Source organism: Orbicella faveolata, unplaced genomic scaffold (genome assembly GCF_042242905.1).
Source record: "Orbicella faveolata isolate gen_17 unplaced genomic scaffold, um_ofav_v1 contig_1, whole genome shotgun sequence".
Classification (NCBI taxonomy): domain Eukaryota; kingdom Metazoa; phylum Cnidaria; class Anthozoa; order Scleractinia; family Merulinidae; genus Orbicella; species Orbicella faveolata.
In genome coordinates, this window is record NW_028301536.1 from 11,805,912 (window position 1) to 11,825,489 (window position 19,578).

At 38.1% G+C, this 19,578-nt stretch overlaps 2 protein-coding genes, 1 long non-coding RNA gene and 1 pseudogene across 3 annotated transcripts in view; all 4 read right to left on the bottom strand.

Moving 5' to 3' along the window:
- LOC110046844 (uncharacterized) overlaps positions 1-10,624 on the bottom strand; it is a 33,021-nt gene extending 22,397 nt beyond the window's left edge. Inside the window, exons 1-7 of the mRNA XM_089289300.1 lie at positions 10,335-10,624; positions 9,798-9,828; positions 9,045-9,076; positions 8,530-8,560; positions 7,755-7,786; positions 7,488-7,518; positions 1,070-1,101 (exon numbers count right to left, since the gene is read on the bottom strand). Of these exons, the coding sequence (XP_089145426.1) occupies positions 1,070-1,101; positions 7,488-7,518; positions 7,755-7,786; positions 8,530-8,560; positions 9,045-9,076; positions 9,798-9,828; positions 10,335-10,393 (248 nt within the window). The 5' untranslated portion in view covers positions 10,394-10,624. The remainder of the gene's footprint in view (positions 1-1,069; positions 1,102-7,487; positions 7,519-7,754; positions 7,787-8,529; positions 8,561-9,044; positions 9,077-9,797; positions 9,829-10,334) is intronic.
- LOC149118101 (uncharacterized) lies at positions 4,877-5,966 on the bottom strand. Its single transcript, XM_089289293.1, has one exon. It carries the CDS (start codon positions 5,909-5,911, stop codon positions 4,877-4,879), a length of 1,035 nt encoding a protein of 344 aa, XP_089145419.1. The 5' UTR covers positions 5,912-5,966.
- A 79-nt stretch (positions 10,625-10,703) lies between the features above and the next one.
- LOC110046847 (uncharacterized) lies at positions 10,704-16,702 on the bottom strand. The gene is made up of 7 exons (XR_016202237.1): positions 16,694-16,702; positions 16,481-16,512; positions 15,956-15,986; positions 13,452-13,483; positions 13,182-13,212; positions 11,627-11,658; positions 10,704-10,984 (listed from the first exon to the last, which is right to left on the bottom strand). It is a non-coding gene; the product is annotated as an uncharacterized LOC110046847 (long non-coding RNA).
- A 705-nt stretch (positions 16,703-17,407) lies between these two features.
- LOC149118102 (uncharacterized) lies at positions 17,408-18,765 on the bottom strand (annotated as a pseudogene).
- Positions 18,766-19,578: the final 813 nt, after the last annotated feature.

Below are 19,578 nucleotides of genomic sequence, written 5' to 3' on the forward strand. Positions count from 1 at the left end.
TTTCCTGACTGTAGCGATGATGGTGAAGCTAGGTAGAGTATAGATTCCGCAACAATATTAACTTGAAGCTATAGAAAAGGTTGAAAAGATTGGCACGCTAGGAAACCGTAGTGTTTAAGTATGGTCCTAATTCGCATACATAAATGGCAAGCTAAAATAAAAATTCGCACGTGGGGTCCTACAGGAAGAACCGAGCCAATTCTGGAATCGATGGAAACATCTGTGGAGCGGCCATTCAGATGGCTTTGAAGAGATGTCACTTGTCTCAGCGTATTGATCGATAAGTAATTATAGCGCATCGATCGTGTTTTCACTATGTGAAAGAGGTGCACTGATTTATGTAAGAACCCCTGACGAGTATATAGGTTATTAATTATTTTTAGTGCCAGCGGTTTTCCAGTTATAATTAAATTTCAACCTGCAACCTGCACCTGGCACCCTGCACCTTTCGTCGGTTTATTTGTAATTTAGTTGTTTTTGCCTTTTTCTGCGTTCGTGCGTTTATCATATCCGATTATTGTTCGGCTTTGTCATTTCGTGTCGCTTAGACTAGATGTTTTACTTGTATTTCAGTTTGGCAGTTTTGAGCACTGGATCATTGTAATAAAGATAATCGTTGCAATCAACACGAAGTCCAGTGCTCTTGATCAGTGCTTCAAAGTCCTTCAATTTGTAATTTTCAACTTGCGGTAATCGCGCCTGGAGTCAGTTACAGTAACTAAGATTCCAGCACCCCCTGCAGACCCTGCAAAGTGACTCAGTTCAAATGAAATCAACCACTGAACAATGTCTTGAAACTTGCATTCATTCTGATACTTGTCCGCCTATTCAACTGATCACAAATAATAGCCCAATACCATCATTATTGGACACATATCTACATATTTACAGTAAACCATCCAATGCATTGCCTTTACATAAACAGTGTAATGAAGAATACATCTCAACAAATTCTTTACCAAGAAACGCTTTAAATGCCCTCAGTTCTTTGCTGCATTACACTAAATCATAAAATGTGTTGCCTATAGATAGAAATTTGTATGCAGAATGTAACTCAGCAAATGTTTACCTCCAGAGATTTTGGAGTGAATATTCACGTTCCTGCAATAAAAAAGTAAACAATATGTTCTAATTAATATATGTATGTTGAGTTTTCTCGCATGTTCATTGTTGATTGTTTTTTACGTAAATCTATTGAAGAACTTGACAGATGCGTAGATCACATGACTGGCAATTTGTTTCTTTATTATCTAAAACAAGTATATTCCATTTTGCAGTGCGTCTGTTCAGTGCGAATGTGGCTGTCTTACGAATTTGCTAAAACTTGGGTGTTAAAATAATGACTAAATACCTTCATTCCAGCACAATACATGGATTTGGTTACCATGTTTACATCGCTGTTGCTACCAAGCAGTTCAGACCACAAAATTAAAAAAAAAAAACTTTACACAAATGCTGTAAAGGGGTTCCATATAAAAGTAAACTAATTAATCAGGTCTTAAGAGTTAATATTTAAAAAACATACTGCAGCAATCCAGTCAGATACATGTAGGAAAGGGCATTCTGGTTAAAAACCCTGCTAGTAAGGTTTGACCATGCACAGGAAACATGTAATGACTTAGTGACTTTCTAATGACCTGTTAAGATGGGCTGTTACCACCATCCCAAGAAAACGTATTTATGACAATGAAATTCCCTTTGTAAATGCAGGCTTATCAGTGAAGAGAAAATTCCCTTGTAAATGCAGGCTTATCAGTGAACTGAGTAAAAGAAAAGCCAAACTTTCCATCAAATATTAGTACATTATATTACTAATGGGCAATCGATTGGTATCTCGTTTCTTTAAAGTGCCACTGAAATGAAATTTTCGTACTCTCTTTTATTAGCCCAATTTACACTTTCAAACGTGCTTAAAATAATGGTGAACTTTACTTCTGTCAAGTCCTAATGGTAAGTGCTTATTTTAGCTGCTGAAATTGACTTTTTGGAGCAAAACTGTGTCTGGGCTCTGGAACCGAGTTTAAGGACCTTGTGACGTCACTGGTTGTATTCACGCAAGAAGCGCTATAGATTCTCTCTTGTTTTCACTTGATTTATTTAAGTTTATTCTTCATATTGTCAATACCTACTAGTTTTCTACCTTGTAATTTCAGTCCAACCTTGACAGTAAATACACATCATAAATGTTGGAGGGCGCCAAAGAATGTAGATTCACCAGAATGAATGCTACAGATTAGAACAGCTCAGAATACTTTTCGAACATCTTGAGTACTCGATTGGAGATTTCGAAGACGAGTGTGGGAACTTTTGTATCATGTCCTGAAGCCTAAACACGATATTTCGTCATCTGTTTTTAGCCTGGTTCTGAAATTTGGATTCTCACGTTTATCTATTAACAAGGTCTATTAACAAGGTTTGAATATACTAGTATCCTCGGCAACTTTACTGCATCAAAAGCCGTAAGTGCATCAGCCATCCACACAATCACGAAGTTATTAACGGTCCATAAGCTTTGAGTCGAGTACTTCTTTGCACACAGAGAGCATCCTTTTATGATACTAATAAGTGAGAGTTCTTGTGGTAGACAAAATGTATCTTTGAAAATTGTGATCCGCAGCAGGGTTTGCTTTATCGCCACATACATATCAGTACTTTAAGGGGTTGTTGTCGGTGTAAACTTCGAATTTTGAACCAAGGAGATAGGTTCTGAATTTCTCAGTTACTGCCCACTTCAATGCCAACAGTTCAAGCTTCATGGAGCTGTAATTTCTTGGGTTCCTTTCACTTGGCCTCAATCTTCTACTGGCATAAGCAATGACTTTGCGCTGGCCATCCTGATCTTGTGATAAGACTGCTCCAAGTCCCACATGACTGGCATCTGTTTCTACGATGAATGGCTTGCTGTAGTCTGCAAATCCAAGTATTGGGGGATGAGTCAATTCTTTCTTCAATGCATCAAATGCAGTCTGACATTCTGGATTCCACCTTTTCACAAATGGGACTTTAAGTTTCTTCTCCACTTTCAGCTCATGCAGGCAGTTGTTAACTAGTTGGTGTAATGGTCCAGCAATCCTTGCAAAGTCTTTGACGAATCTGCGATAGTAACTGCAGAATCCAAGGAATGATCTCAGTTCTTTAACAGTTGTTGGCAGTTTCCATTCTGATACAGCTTGAGTCTTCTCAGGATCCGTTGTGATACCATCAGAAGAGATCTGATGACCAACATATGTGACTTTACGTCTAAGGAAGTGACACTTCTCTGGTTTGAGTTTTAATCCATGTTCTCGGAGTCGTGTAAAGACTCTGTCAAGTCTCTCTATGTGCTCATCAAAGGTATTGGAATACACGATGATGTCATCCAGGTACACAAGCAGTATCTGAAAGATGTAATCGTTCAAACAGGTTTGCATAAGCCTCTGAAAGGTCGCGGGACTGTTGGTCAAACCCATCGGCATTCTGTTGTACTCGAAGATTCCGAACGGCGTTGTGAAGGCAGTCTTGTGCCTGTCTTCGTCGTCCATGGCAACCTGGTTGAACCCACTTGCGAGGTCCATCGTTGAAAACCATCTTGCACCTCCAATGGCATCAATAGATTCCTCAATTCTTGGTAAAGGGAACTGGTCTCTTACTGTCTTGGAGTTAAGACGTCTTTAATCAACGCATAGTCTCAGGGATCCATCCTTTTTTCTGACAAGCACAATAGGTGCGGCGTAAGGGCTATGGCTTTCTCGAATGATGCCACCATCCAGGAGTTTTCGTATGTGATCCTTTGCCTCTTGAAACTGGTTTGGTGGGATTCTTCTGTAAGGCTGTGCAACTGGTACTTGATCGATAGTTGGGATCTTGTGCTTGACTGTTTCTGTGTATCCAAGGTCATTCTCATTCTCTGTAAAGACGCTGGCATGTTTCTGGAAGAGAGTCTCAAGCTTCTCTCTTTGCTCAGGTGTACATTCTACGGCTGATAGATCAATTGGATATGCCAAAGGTTGTGTTTGGTCTTCTTCTGTTGTGGATTCTCTGACAAACACCATCTCTTCATTGACTGAAACTCTCTTGAAGTCAACAGTGTTTTTAGTATCCATAACATTATTAATCTCGTGAAGTACTCCTATTCTTGTATGGGGTTGAAGCCAGACATCTTCATCAGTAATGTTCGCAACTCTTACATGAAGCTGTCCATTAACTACACCGGTAACTGTATTTATGACAATCAGGTTTCCCGGAGTCTGTCCACTTAATGGTTCCACAAGAGCAGCAGTGTTACTTGTTTGAGGTCCATGCCATCCAGTTATTTTGACAACAGAAACAGATCCAGCCGGAATTCTAACCTTGGTCTTACCGGCTACTTTTGCAAAACCACGTGCTGAAATAGATTTGGCACTTGAAACAATCTTCAACACTTCACTCCATTCAGGTAAAATGTCCGTTTTTCCATTTTTGTAAGGTTCTTGCAGTTGGGTAATAATGTTCATTCCAATTAATCCAGGGGTTATCTTCTTACGTTGCCTGGCCTCTTCACTCGCTGGACTCTTAACGACTAAAATTCCCCTTTGTGGGATCATGACTCCCAGGGCTTCAATATCCAGTTCTAGGTATCCGACATATGGTATCTCTAGTCCATTTGCTGCTGTAAGTCTTAACCAATCGCCGGTAGGTAAAAGTGTTTTCCCTTGAGGGCGAAAGTGTTCATTGAAAAACTCTTCTGTAATTGTGGATACTTCAGATCCTGAGTCCAAGAGGCAAGGTACGTCCACTTCACCCAGTCGTACTGTCGCCACTGGGCACTCTCCAACTGCCTTCTCATACATTCTTGACACATCCATATTTGAGCCACTGTTGTCCCCTACTGTCACTTGGCTCCTTGTGGCAGAGGGAGTTAGTTTGACGGCTTGTCAGGGCGCTGTCTACCTTGTGGTGGTCCCTTCCTGACAAGGCGGTCATCATTTACCCTGCAGTTCCTGGCAATGTGTCCATTCTTGTTGCATTTGAAGCAAACAATATTAGGGCGCTGTCTACTCCATTCCTTGGGCGGGATTTGGGTCCTTGGCTGCTTGAGGTCTCTAATTGAACTCGTCAGTTCTTCTAAGGACTTCTGCTGCTTGAGCAGGACCTCCAATACCTTATCCATGGGGGTGACGACGGAGCTAGCAGCACTACACTGAGAACTCTCATCTGGGATGTCAGCTGCTACTTCCTGTGATAATGGGGGCCTTGCACGCTGTGGTCTTTCCTCCTCTTCTGACCAGCGTAAGGCTTCCTCCCTTAAATCTAAGAATGCGGGCTGATGCTCTCGGATGAACTTCTTCAGTTCCTTTCTAAGAAAGGGGTCCCTTACATTGTCTGCAAATTGGTCCCGTAGAGTCTTCTCTGGGTCAGGGACTGCCTTTGGATCTGCTTTGGTGACGCGCTTGAGTAGTTCATTCAAGCTGTACGAGTACCCTCGAAGTGTTTCATTTTCTTTCTGCTTACGCTCGTAGAACATCTTCAGGAGTTGAGAGCTGGAACGTTTCTCTCCAAATGCTCGTGCGAGAACATCCAGAAGGAAGCTTGGGTTACTTCGCTCCTTTTCGCTGTACATTCGTACCTCTTCTTTTGCTGGTCCATCCAGGTGAGACATTATGAAGTCCACTTTCTCGGGTGGGGTCATTTCTCGTGCCTCAAATGTTGTCTTCAGTTCTTCTATAAAGTCTTCAACTGGTTGGTCACCTTCTGTTTTCCTCCCAGTGAAGTTCTTTATCTTCTTGTCGCGGGGAAAGACAACAATTTGCTTTGCACCATTTGTTGTTGCTGGTACTAAGGATGACACTTGAGTCGGATTGGTGGATTCCTTCAGGGCTTTTAGTTCTTCCATTGCCTCCTTGTACATCTGGGTCAATTCATCCACTTTTGTTGATAGCTCCTCTGTAGTCATGGTGATTTGATCCTTGTGCTATTATTGCAACCACCCTTTTTATAAAATTGCTGACTTTTTTCGACTTCTTTTTTTTTGTACCCTGCTCGCAGCGCCAAATGTGACCGAGGCAGGTTCTGGTGTTGTTAGTGAACAACGAAACAGACTTGTAGCCACAATAAAATTTATTTATGCAGGAATACAGAAATTATACAAAAGGAAAGAAAGGGTGATTGCAAACTGAAAAGAATAAATTAAAATAGCAAATCACTAAAAATATTACAATAACATAATCAAAATATAATACAGAAATAATAGTAAAACTTGAGTGTTACAATGAGCATTCACTAAATTCCTACAAAGCATTGCATGACACTGAGTAAAATATTAATCCTCTTATCTGGCACTAATAAAAAGCTATTCTTAGAACTAAATGTGAATTAACTGAAAACAAGTGAAACATAAACCAAATAATAGCTCAAAACAGCAAAACAATGAAATAAACTGATCTTGCTAGCAATTTGAATAATTGTCCGACATAAAACTAAGAAAACTGTAAACTTGTTACTTTGTGTCAGGACAACATCTGTCATCATAGCTGGGTTAAACAAAGCTAGACTAACAGTGAAATATCTAATTTCAACAATGAACTCAGCACTAAAATGAGTCTTATGTAGAGACAAATACAATGTTTTGGAAACTACACATACAATGAATCCTAGATACAATTTGGACATGAATCAACAGAGGATTCAAGCAAAGATTAAACAATTGGTTTAAGATAAGTACAAGTTGACTGTAGTTTTGAACTTAAAACCTAAACTTTAGACATAATAACAAGGTTAAATGTGACATACCAAAATCCTGAGTGAAACGAATCACTAACTTAGGTCAACTAGACTAAAGGTCACCGTGGCACAATTTTGTCCGAGGTGAAACTCACAAAGCGTCCGGTTTCCTTGAAGTGAAGCGACTCGAAAACTCAAAGCGTTGTTGCAGCGATTCGTGCAGCAGCACTTCGGATAATATTTTCAAAAGCCGCTTTCTCTTGTTTTCATGTCTATTTTACTTTATGAGTGTAGATATTGTTTAATTGAGTGCTGGCCATTTCACCAAGAGTCCCAATCTTTTTGCGATTTAAGAACTCCCGCTCGTTTGCTTGCTTACATAAAATATCCTGCAAATATCCAATTAAATAGACTGAAAAGCCCCAGGATCGACTCTCCACCTCTTCATGTCTGAGGCTACTGTTATTATCTGCTTTACAGCCCTGAGATGTCCTGAAGATGTTTTTTGGGGGGCTTCGAACAGTATTCTCTTCTCCCATAATCACTCCAAATTTTCAGCGCGGCATGAGAGTAATACAACCAGTGACGTCACTAGGCTGTTTTGGCCGCGCTAAGATGGCCACCAATTTTGGACTTAACCAGCCAACTTCGAACAGCTGAAAAAGCAGTTTTCGCTTACCGTATGCGGAAAAAAGTCCACAGTGTTTCCAAGTAAGGTTGAAACTTTATTACTAAGCAAAAATCTCACATACGAAAATTTCATTTCAGTGGCACTTTAAAAACATCTTGTTCTACTTAATTTCACTTACTGTCACAAGCCTCTCGCTTGTCTTCAATTTGCTGAAAAGGAAAACCATAAAGTTAATGAAAATTGTTTCCTAGTGACTAATAACGTAACAGACTCTGTAACGCTACTCAACTCCTATGAATGCAATCAGAGTAAAGTGTCTAGAAACTTGCATTTTTCCTTTACTTATATTTTGTTTCCTCTCTAGCAAAAATAGTGATAAAACTACATCACACATGCACTAAGCATAAATATTTTAATGTAGAATATATCTCAAGAAATTCTTTACTTGAAAGAAGTTTCGATCTTGATATTTTGATCCTGCAATAAAAAAGTAAACCATGTGAAAATTATATAGAAATTTAGTGAACGGGATCAATATAAAAGTAATTACCTAATTGATCAGATTTTCAGAGTTAATATTTTAAAGAAGTGCCAGTAACACATCAAAGGCTTTTCTCGTTAAAAACCGAGCAAATGAGGTTTGACTAACTTCCTACATTGCAACAGGTGTATAGCAAAATTCTAATAATATAGTGTCTTTCAAATGACCTGTGGAAATTGGCTATTAACACCATCCCAGTAAAACTTATTTAAAACAGTGAAAATCTTTTTGTTAATGTAGGCTTAATTCAGTTAGCAGAGTTAAAGAAATTACAAACAGTCAATCAAATATTAGTACACAGTAATTAAGAGAGCAATCGTTAGTCCATTTTAAAAAAAAACCCTCATCACCGAAGAGGAAAACCTTAGCCTCTCAAGATAATTTTAGTTGCATGAAATTAATTTTTTGCTCTTTGTAGGATTTTCTGCATAACTTCAAATTAACAAGATGTTGTGGCTTAAGTACACCAAAATGCTACTTATAATCAATCATAGCAATTAATGGTCTATTTCTGTCCTTTGAGGTCTGACTTTTCAAACTTTGCTTAGCGATTTTGCAATAGCTCCCATTTACAAAAACAATTCAACAAAAGAAATTGGAGTTGTCTTGTATCAGTTTAATTATGTATATAAAACTCAGGAAATAGACAATGATCAATATACTTAGTAAGCTCTCTTACATCAATGACTTCCTGAGATTTACCCAGTTGGCTGGAAAAAAAGTCCACATCGTTAATGCATATTTCTTTGTTAATTAGTAATTAGACAAAACAGTAGTTAAAAAATCCTAAACACTCTACCAACTATCAGAGACGTTTTACTTTATAAAACACATAAATGGCCACTGAATTGTATTGCTCAGAAGAAGAGAGTCTAATTGTGCTCTAATCGATAGCTGTGAGTTGCTCAATATTTCAACTGTCCGCTGAGACGAGATTTGGAAAGTAAGGATGACTAAGATTCAAGCACCCTCTGCAGACCCTGCAAAGTGACCCAGTTCAAATGAAATCAACCCCTAAACAACGTCTAAAACTAGCATTCATTCTGGTACTTCTCCGCCTATTCAACTGATCACAAAAAATAGCCCAATACCGTCATTAGTAAACACATATCTACATTACACTAAACCATTCAATGCATTGCCTTTACATAAAACGTTTACTATATGAAGAATCCATCTCAACAAATTCTTTACCGAGTAAGGTCTTCAATTTTGCAATTCTTTTGCTGCAATTAAAAAGTAAACCATGTTAAAATGTTTTATAGCAATGCAGTAAATGGGATGGTTTTCAGAGTTAATTTTTGAACAAAATACTGCAGCATTCCAGTCAGATAAGTAAGGACTTTTGACTTAAAAATCCAGCAAGTCAGGCTTCACTAATTTCCCAAATTCAAACTGGTCCATGGGAAAATTCTAATGACTTGGTAACTTTCTAATGGCCTGTTGGAATTGGCTATTAACACCATCCCAATAAAACGTATTTATAACAGTGAAATTCTCTTCGAAAATGCAGGCTTATTAGTGAACAGAGTTAAAGTAATTCCAAACTTTACGTCAAATATTTGTATATTACTAAAGAGCAATCAATTGTTAGTCCTTTTTTTTAAAACAAAATCATGTTCATCAAAGAGGTAAACTCTAGTCTGTTGAGATATTTTTATTACACGATATTCAGTTCATATGTTCTTTGTAGGAATCGTCTCATAACTGCAAATTAACAAGATGTTTTTGCTTCAGTGCACTTAAACTGAATGGTACTTATTACGAATCATAGCCATTAATGGTTTTTTCTATGTCTTTTGAGGTTTGACTTTTCAAAGTTATGCTTAGTGATTTTTCTATAGTTCCATTTTAAAAAACAATTCAACAAAAGTGAGCAATGGGAATTGTCTTGTATCGGTCTAATTAAATAAATAGATTGTGATTAATATACATAAGCTCTCTTACTTCAAGGTCTTCTTTTGATTCACAGAGTTGGCTGAAAAAAAAACCATATGGTTAATGAGTATTTCTTTGTTAATTAGTGATTACTGGTAATCAAAACAGCAGTTCAAAATTCCTAAACATTCTACCAACTATCAGAGACATTTTACTTCATAAAAATCATAAATGGTCACTGAATTGTATTGCTCAGCAGGAGAGAGTCTAAATGTGTTTCAACCAATAGCTGCAAGTTGCTCAAAGTTGTAACTGTCAGCTGAGTCTTGAGATTTGGAAAGTAAACTGATTGCTGAGAAGTGGGTGAACATTTTACTGATAACTAAGATTGCAGCACCCCTTGCAGACCCTGCAAGGTGAAATCAACCACTGAGCAACGTCTAGAAACTTGTATTCATTCTGCTACTTCTCCACCTATTCAATTAATCACAAATTATAGCCCAATACCGTCATTATTGGACACATATCTACATTATACTAAACCACTCAATGCATTTCCTATATGTAAAACGTTTAATAAAGAATATATCTCAACAAATTCCTTACCGAGAAAGGTTTTCAATCTCGCCCTCTTTTTGCTGCAATAAGTTAAGAAAATAAACCATGTTACAATTTTACTGAATGCAGTAAAGGAGATCAATATAAGACTAAACTAAATGATCAGGTTTCTAATGACCTGCTGGAATTGGCTATTAACTCCATCCGAAGAAAACATATTTATAACAGTGAAATTCTCTTCGCAAATGAGTTAAAGAAATTCCAAACTTTACATCAAATATTAGTACATCACTAATGTTCATTTTAGTCCATTTTAGTCCATTTCTTTAAAAATATCTTGTTCATCAAAGTGGAAAACAACTAGCCTTTCAAGATATTTTAATTGCATGCTATTCATTTCTTATTTTCCGTGTAGGATTTGTCTCATAACTGCAAATTAACCAGATGTTTTAGCTTCAGTGTACAAAAATGCTACTTATTATCAATCATAGACATCAATGGTTTGTTTTCTCTGTCTTTTGAGGTTTGACTCTTAAAAGTTAATTGCTTAGTGATTTTTCAATAGTTCCCATTTGAAAAACAATTCAACAAAACTAAGAAATTGGAATTGTCTTGTATCGGTCTACTAAATATATAGACTCTGATTAATCTACTTAGGCTGTCTTACATCAGAGTAGTCTGCGGCTTCATGCAAGAGCCTGAAAAAGATATCCATATCATTAATGAATATTTCTTAGTTAATTATACTTAGTGATTAATCAAAAGAGTAGTTAAAAATTCCTAAACATTCTACCAACTATCACAGATGTTTTACCTCAAAGAACAAGTAAATGGTCACTGAATTGTATTACTCTGTGAGCAGGAAAGAGTGTAATGTAAATGTAATTTAACCGATAGCTGCGAGTTGCTCAAAGTTGTAACTGTCCGCTGACACTTGAGATTTGGAAAGTGTACTAATTGCTGAGAAGTGGGCTAAGCATTTTACTGATAACTAAGATTCCAGCACCCCTGCAGACCCTGCAAGGTGACTCAGCTGAAATGAAATCAACCACTAAACAACGTCTTGAAACTTGCATTCATTCTGATACTTGTCTGCGCCTATTCAATTGATCACAAATAATGATCCAATACCATCATTATTGGACACATTTCTTCATTACACTAAACAATCCAATGCCTCACCTTTACATAAAAAGTGTAATGAAGAATACATCTCAACAAATTCTTTACCGAGAAACGCCTTCAATACCCTCAGTTCTTTGCTGCATTACACTAAATCATAAAATGCATTGCTTATAGATAGAAATTTGTATGCAGAATGTAACTCAACAAATGTTTACCTCCAGAGATTTTGGAGTGAATATTCACGTTCCTGCAATAAAAAAGTAAACAATATGTTGACTCTACTTAATATATGTATGTTGAGTTTTCTCGCATGTTCATTGTTGATTGTTTTTTACGTAAAATCTATTGGAGAACTTGACAGATGCGTAGATCACATGACTGGCAATTTGTTTCTTTATTATCTAAAACAAGTATATTCCATTTTGCAGTGCGTCTGTTCAGTGCGAATGTGGCTGTCTTACAAATTTGTTAAAACTTGGGTGTTAAAATTATGACTAAATACCTTCACTCCAACACTAAACATGGATTTGGTTAACATGTTTACATCATTGTTGCTACCCAGCAGTTCAGACCACAAAATTAGAAAGAAAAAATTTTACAGAAATACAGTAAAGGGGTTCCATACAAAAGTAAACTAATTAATCAGGTCTTAAGAGTTAATATTTAAAAAACATACTGCAGCAATCCAGTCGGATAGGAAAGGGCATTCTGGTTAAAAACCCTGCTACTAAGGTTTGACTGTGCATAGGAAACATCTAATGACTTAGTGACTTTCTAATGACCTGTTAAGATGGGCTGTTACCACCATCCCAAGAAAACGTATTTATGACAATGAAATTCCCTTTGTAAATGCAGGCTTATCAGTGAACAGAAAATTCCCTTCATAAATGCAGGCTTATTAATGGACAGAGTTAAAGAAAATCCAAACTTTCCATCACATATTAGTACATTATACTAGTTGTACCTATCAGTAAGTGCCAACGAGTGAAATGAGTTAGTAAACAAGAGTCAATTGAATTTTGTAATATTTATTTGGGATACTTCTAGTATACCAGGTGTTAAAATCAATTTATTTCAGTTAATGTTTCAAATTATTGCTGTAATTGAACACAACGTTGTTTATTTTTCAACTCAGTAAGTGAACAAAACGCTGAACACTTTTTTTGTATTTTTAAAGATCATACGTGTTATACTTCCAGTATAACAGGTGTTAAAATCAATTTCTTTTCCCTCGTTCAGCGATTATTTTGGTATACATCTTGGATTTGTTGTGATTGAATCGTACAATTGTTAAAGCTGAACACGACCCGAGTTGTTTTCTGGAATGAATTCGAGTGTTGTTTATTTGATGCAGGGTAATGCTCGGGATTTGTTTGCCATCTGTTTGACGAATTATTTCAGTAAGATATATACGCATCAAAAAGTAGAATGGTAGCCAACATAATCACCCAATGAGCTGAACAAATATCAAAGCCTTGTCACGTCACAAAGAAAAATAGTGTTCTAATTGGTTCATGCGATATATTGACAACATCCAGCTACATCCTAATATGGCCTAAAAAATATCACTGACGGAACTGGATTACACATAAATTGAGCTGAAAGATCTGAGATTTTTTCTGCTTAGCCATCAAACTACTCACGGCTCTATATCCTGCTGCCTCAACAGGCTCACATTTTCACTCGCCTGTCTCGTTGGCAATTACTAATGGGCAATCGATTGGTAGCTCGTTTCTTTAAAAAAATCTTGTTCTACTTAATTTCACTTACTATCACGAGCCTCTCGCTTGTCTTCAATTTGCTGAAAAGGAAAACCATAAAGTTAATGAAAATTTTTTCCTAGTGACAAATAACAATGTGACAGACTCTGTAATGTGACTCAATTCCAATGAAAGCAATCACAGTAAAGTGTCTAGAAACTTGCATTTTTCCTTTACTTATATCTTGTCTCTTCTCTAGCAAAAATAGTGGTAAAACTACATCACACATGCACTAAGCATAAATATTTTAATGTAGAATATATCTCAAGAAATTCTTTACTTGAATGAAGTTTCGATCTTGACATTTTGATCCTGCAATAAGAAAGTAAACAATGTTAAAATTATATAGAAATTTAGTGAACGGGATCAATATAAAAGTAATTATCTAATTGATCAGATTTTCGGAGTTAATATTTTAAAAAAGTGCCAGTAACACATCAAAGGCTTTTCTCGTTAAAAACCAAGCAAATGAGGTTTGACTAACTTCCTAAATTACAACAGGTGTATAGCAAAATTCTAATAATTTGGTGTCTTTCAAATGACCTGTGGAAATTGGCTATTAAAGTGCACCTAACCCCAAAATTTTTTTTTCGCTAAAACAAATCTAGACTTTATTTGAAGCATTTGGGCGAAGAAATTTTTGAATTTGGTTGAATCCTCGATTTCCTATGCCCTTTAAAAGTCGCGATTAAGTGTTTCACGACCGCGTTTTAGGGAGTCTGGGGCGGCGGTACCTGATGACGTCTACCCAGGAACCAAACACAATAGCGCCTCAGTCAACTCACTGTATTTGCTCGAGAAAATAGAATGCAAAACTAATCGTTCCGATGTATTTTGGGACTAAAACGTACAAGTTTTGTCTCAGAATCATTTCTTTTTCGTCACTGGAGTCAGAGTTAAGTTTCGATTCGGAAGGCTCCGAAATAAACTTCGATCGAGCACGTTCGACAACTGTGAACTCACTGCTTAAAGCTTTGAGAGCAATTTGCAATATTTCAAGCGACGACGGGGAAGACGTCTTTGCGGACGAGCTGCTTGTATATTAGGAATGGAAAGCTAGATACGAAGTGGAGGAGCAGGCAAACGAACAGCAGGAAAGAAAACTCAAGGACTGCTTTGGATGGTAATTTCGTCAACTAAACATAAGATTCCCACGCGTGTTTATAGCCCGTTTACATTTGTCCTTACCGAGAATGTATTTTGTCAAGGTTCTGTTAAATCCAGTTTGTGTTTTACTTTCAGTTGAATGCTTCATGTTTATAAGAGCGACGTACGTGTTGCAGTTTTTGAGACTTGATGACCTCCAAAACATTGGCTTCGATCGATTGAAAATCGTATTGTTTGGACCTGTATTTTTGAAGCTGCGGGAAGCAAGGCGGAAGGAAACATTTCATACAATTACCGATTTCACATTGTCACACGTTTTAAGTCGTAACTCCAAATAACCAATGTAAATTGTTCTCAAAGTTTGCAGTGAAATTCGTCGGATAAGCGAAAAGGATGTGTTCCCTAAGCGGTCCGCAGATAATGTTACGCGGTCATATTTTCGACGCTATTGCACAGAATCTTTGTCACACTGCTGATTTCCAAACCTTCGAAAAACTCTGTGAGTCTAACAATTTTGTTATCATGTAATTCTAGAGGATCAATCTTCGACTTTCATCTAAATCGAAAGAGAAATAAGTGTTGGTTAGCGGCGTACAGTTGCGATCTATTTACGTATCAGTATAACGCTTCTTGATCATGACCGGATCACACAGCTTTGCCGGTTATGTTATAAATACTGTGGGATTGGAAGATATAGGTTGTCGGTGGTATTTCTACAAATTGCTGGTTAGCTTTAAGCAGAAAATTTATGAAAACAGCGTTCGAAAGTCTGCGGAACAAATTCCAGTGAGAGTTCTTCAATGGTTCTCACAGATTCAGTTCGCTTGTTTCAGTTCGACAAAATCAACCATCGTTTACGTCTTTATTGCACCATTAGCCGATCATCGCCAGTAAATTGTACAGTTTACCTTTCTTTAAATCTGGAATATTGCTGCAACAGCCGATAGCACCTCTTGAAGGCGTTTCTGCGCACTTTTCGAATGTGTATTGCACCATCCTGAAGGAGATGAGAGGAAATGAGATATCCAACCTTCCTGGGTAAACGTCACAAGAGCCGCTGGACCCATTCTCAAACTCGGTCGTGAAACAAAATGGCGGTGTTTTGGAGCTGTTTTCGAGATTTCGTCATGGCACAGAAAATTAAGGATTTAACGGAATCCAAAAATTTTTTCGCAGAACTATTTCAAATAATAAGTAGGTTCGTTCTAGCGAAAAAAAATTTTTGGGGTTAGGTGCACTTTAACACCATCCCAATAAAGCATATTTAAAACAGTGAAAATCTCTTCATTAATGCAGGCTTAATTCAGTCAGCAGAGTTAAAGAAATTACAAACTGTCAATCAAATATTAGTACATAGTAAATAATTGAGCAATCGTTAGTCCATTTTTTTTTTAAACAAAACCCTCATCACCGAAGAGGAAAACCTTAGCCTCTCACGATAATTTTAGTTCCATGAAATTTATTTTTTGCTCTTTGCAAGATTTTCTGCATAACTTCGAATTAACAAGATGTTGTGGCTTAAGTACACCAAAATGCTACTTTGAAGTTTGACTATTCAAATTTTGCTTAACGAAAACAATTCAACAAAAGAAATTGGAGTTGTCTTGTATCGGTTTAATTACGTATATAAACCCCAGGAAATAGACAATGATCAATATACTTAATACGCTCTCTTACATCAATGACTTCCTGAGATTTACCCAGTTGTCTGAAAAAAAAAATTCCACATCGTTAATGCATATTTCTTTGTTATTAGTAATAAGACAAAACAGTAGTTCAAAAATCCTAAACATTCTACCAATTACCAGAGACAGTCTACTTCATAAAACACATAAATGGCCACTGAATTGTATTGCACAGCAGAAGAGAGTCTAAACGTGTTCTAACCGATAGTGGCGCGTTACTCAAGGTTGTAACTTTCAGCTGACACTTGAGATTTGGAGAGTAAACTGATTGCTGAGAAGTGCGCTAAACATTTACAGACCCTGCAAGGCGACTAAGTTCAAATGAAATCAACTACTGAACAACATCATAGAAACTCACATTCATTCTGATACTTGTCCACCTATTCGATTGATCACCAATAATAGCCCAATATTGTCATTACTGGACACATATCTACATTACACTAAACCATTCAATGCGTTGCCTTTACTTAAAACCTTTAATATAATGAAGAATCCATCTCAACAAATTCTTTACCGAGTAAGGTCTTCAATTTCGCAATTCTTTTGCTGCAATTAAACAGTAAACCAGGTTAAAATGTTACATAGCAATGCAGTAAATGGAATCCATATAAAAGTAAACTAATTAATCAGATTTTAAGACTTAATATTTAAACAAAATATTGCAGCACTCCAGTCAGATAAGTAAGGACTTTTCAATCAAAAACCCAACAAGTCAGGTTCGACTAACTTCCCGCATTCAAACAGGTCTATGGGAAAATTCTAATGACTTGGCGACTTTCTAATGACCTCTTGGAATTGGCTATGAACACTTTTTTTATCATGTGCCATGGGTTTTGATATCGATATTAATTTGAAGTGGTTTTGTGGAATATCAAAACCGAAAAAAAATCTACGATTATAGCTGGCAACAGAACATGCTAAATTGGGTCTTGTTATAAAGTGAGTAAAATACAATTTTATGTTGGCAGCATTGCCGTGTGTTCATAGCAACCAATGAATGAGCTCCTTTTGGGCATCTATGAATAGTAACAAGCATCATGACAGACCTATATAACTGGAAGTAAATGTCAAAAGAACAATAGCCATTCTACACTATGACATGACAATGTTACTTTTCACGCGAACTTTTGTAACTTGACACTTTTGTTTTCCTCGTAAGGGTACACAACACGATCCCCTTGTTTTCTCGAAAACTTAAGGGCGATATGCTTTTGTTACACTATGCACATTGTCACGCACGTATCCAGATAGCATGTATTTATTACTTGCAGCAACTTAATAAATTCAGTTTTGAATGTGTTACCGAACGACAAACATGGTGGCAACGGTGGGATATTTTTAGTAATCTAACGGATCTAGCGCTTTACCGACTCAACTATTCTTCAGTCTACAGCGATATGGCTTCGAACACCCCGTTTCCCGAGTTTAAGACAACAGGAGATGACGAGCACGACCTGGAAACATACATAGAAGATTTGACAGATTACTGCATCATGCAAAATTGGTTCGATCCATCGAAAGAAACTGACGCACTGAAATGGACCAAGCCTGATAAAGCCATGGCATGTCTCCAGGCATCTCTATCTCCGGCAGCGAGAACGGTTTATAAATACAGCCTGGCTTAAATACGTTTGAGTAGTGGTGAAGCAAGTCTTCCTTTGTCAGTTTTCCTAGTGGTGGAGGTGACTGCATATTGCGCGGAATTTCTTCTTCAACTGCGTTTGCTTCATCAGCATACATCTTCAAATAACCCAGGGCTTGTGCATCTCTTCCGCTGAGAAGTGGTGGTTTCTCATTAGGCACGTTGACCACAAGAAAATCTATGGTGTGAATCTTGCCCCTTCTGTCACAACACAAAGTTACTTAGCCTTCAGGGCGCATAGTTTCGCTTCCATACGTGTTAATCCTGCTTCTGGTCCGCAAAATCTTTACGTCAGGAAACACCTCGCTTAGTAGACTGATGGGTATGGTGTTACACGTGGATGCCGAGTCGATTTGTGCTTTCACTACTTTTGTTTTTTCTCCATGTATGAGATGTAAATGGGCAAAGAATTTCCTTGCAGGTTGTGAGGGTGTCTCGCAATCCACCACAAATGCTTCTTCACCGTTGTCTTCATCGACAAAATTTGATTGCTGCTGTCGTCCTTGTCGCCTTGCTCCACCTCTACAGACGCACGCGAAATGACCAGAGATCCCACACTTTCCACATCTTTTGCCAAATGCTGGGCAGTTCTGTTGACGGGGCTGTTGATGGTTGCCGCCACACCAGAAACACTGTGACAATTGCTGTACCGGCTTCAGATTTTGCCGCGGATTTGCAAATGCTGATTTGCTCGTAAAATTCACTTGTTCCTGTTGTGTGTTCCTGGCAGTTTTCAGCCGCTTGAGACAATATTCAAGAAGCCTCTCAACAAAGCTCCTTGCAGACTGCAAAGAATGATGCTGAAGTTGCAAAGATATCAGTTCACTGTCCGATACAAGAAAGGAAAGGAACTCTACGTTGCGGACACCCTGTCTCGTGCAGCCGTCACTGGTCAGCCCTCCTCCACTGCCAAGCAAGAATGCAAAGTGTTCCGTTTGGAAATAGCTGAGATGGATCTTGAACCAAACCGAGTTACACCCGACACACTCAAACGAATAAGACGAGAAACCGCCAAAGACCCAGTTCTAGCAGCCCTACACACGGTGGTATTGAATGGGTGGCCTTCAGAAAGAAAGGAAACCCCAGAGCACCTGAGACTGTACTGGAATTTCAGAGATGAAATTTCAGTTTATGATGGTGTCCTCTACAGGTCCCATCAAGTTATTGTTCCAGCCACTCTATGAGACGAGATGTTACAGAAAATACACAAAGCACACCAGGGAGCTGACAGCAGTATAAGACGGGCACGCGAGTCCCTGTTCTGGCCAGGAATGCAAGCTGCAATCAGAGAGAAATGTTTATCATGTGGACTTTGTGCCCAATACCTAACTGAGCGACCGCAAGAACCAATGAAATCCCATGAGATACCCACTAGACCGTGGTCCAAAATAAGTGCCGACCTTTTTCAGCTGGATGGAAGCAACTACCTCGTTATGGTCGACCATTACAGCGACTTCTTTGAACTAGACCCCCTCAGCGGGAACACATCAGCTAACACAGTTATTCGAGCCATGAAAAGACAATTTGTTCGACATGGAATTCCAGACAAGTGCATAACCGATAACGGCCCACAGTTTGAAAGCCATGAATATTCACGTTTTGCTCGAGAATACAGTTTCATCATACGCAAATCATCACCATACCACAGCCGAGGGAACGGAAAGGCGGAGTTCGCAGTCAAAATTGCAAAGAACATTCTGAAAAAGTCTCGCCATGAGGACCCCTATCTGGCCCTCCTAGCATACCGAAACACACCCCAGCAGGGATACAATTACTCACCAGCACAACGCCTAATGTCTAGAAGACTGCAGGACATCATTCCCACAGCTCCGCGTCAACTTGTTCCACAGACAGTGTCCCCAAGTCCAGTACAAGAAAAAATTGCGGAAAGAAGACGGAGATCTAAGGCTCAGTACGACAAGCGGGTGTCGGCGCCGCTAACCGAGTTCTCAAAAGGAGAAAAAGTGTAT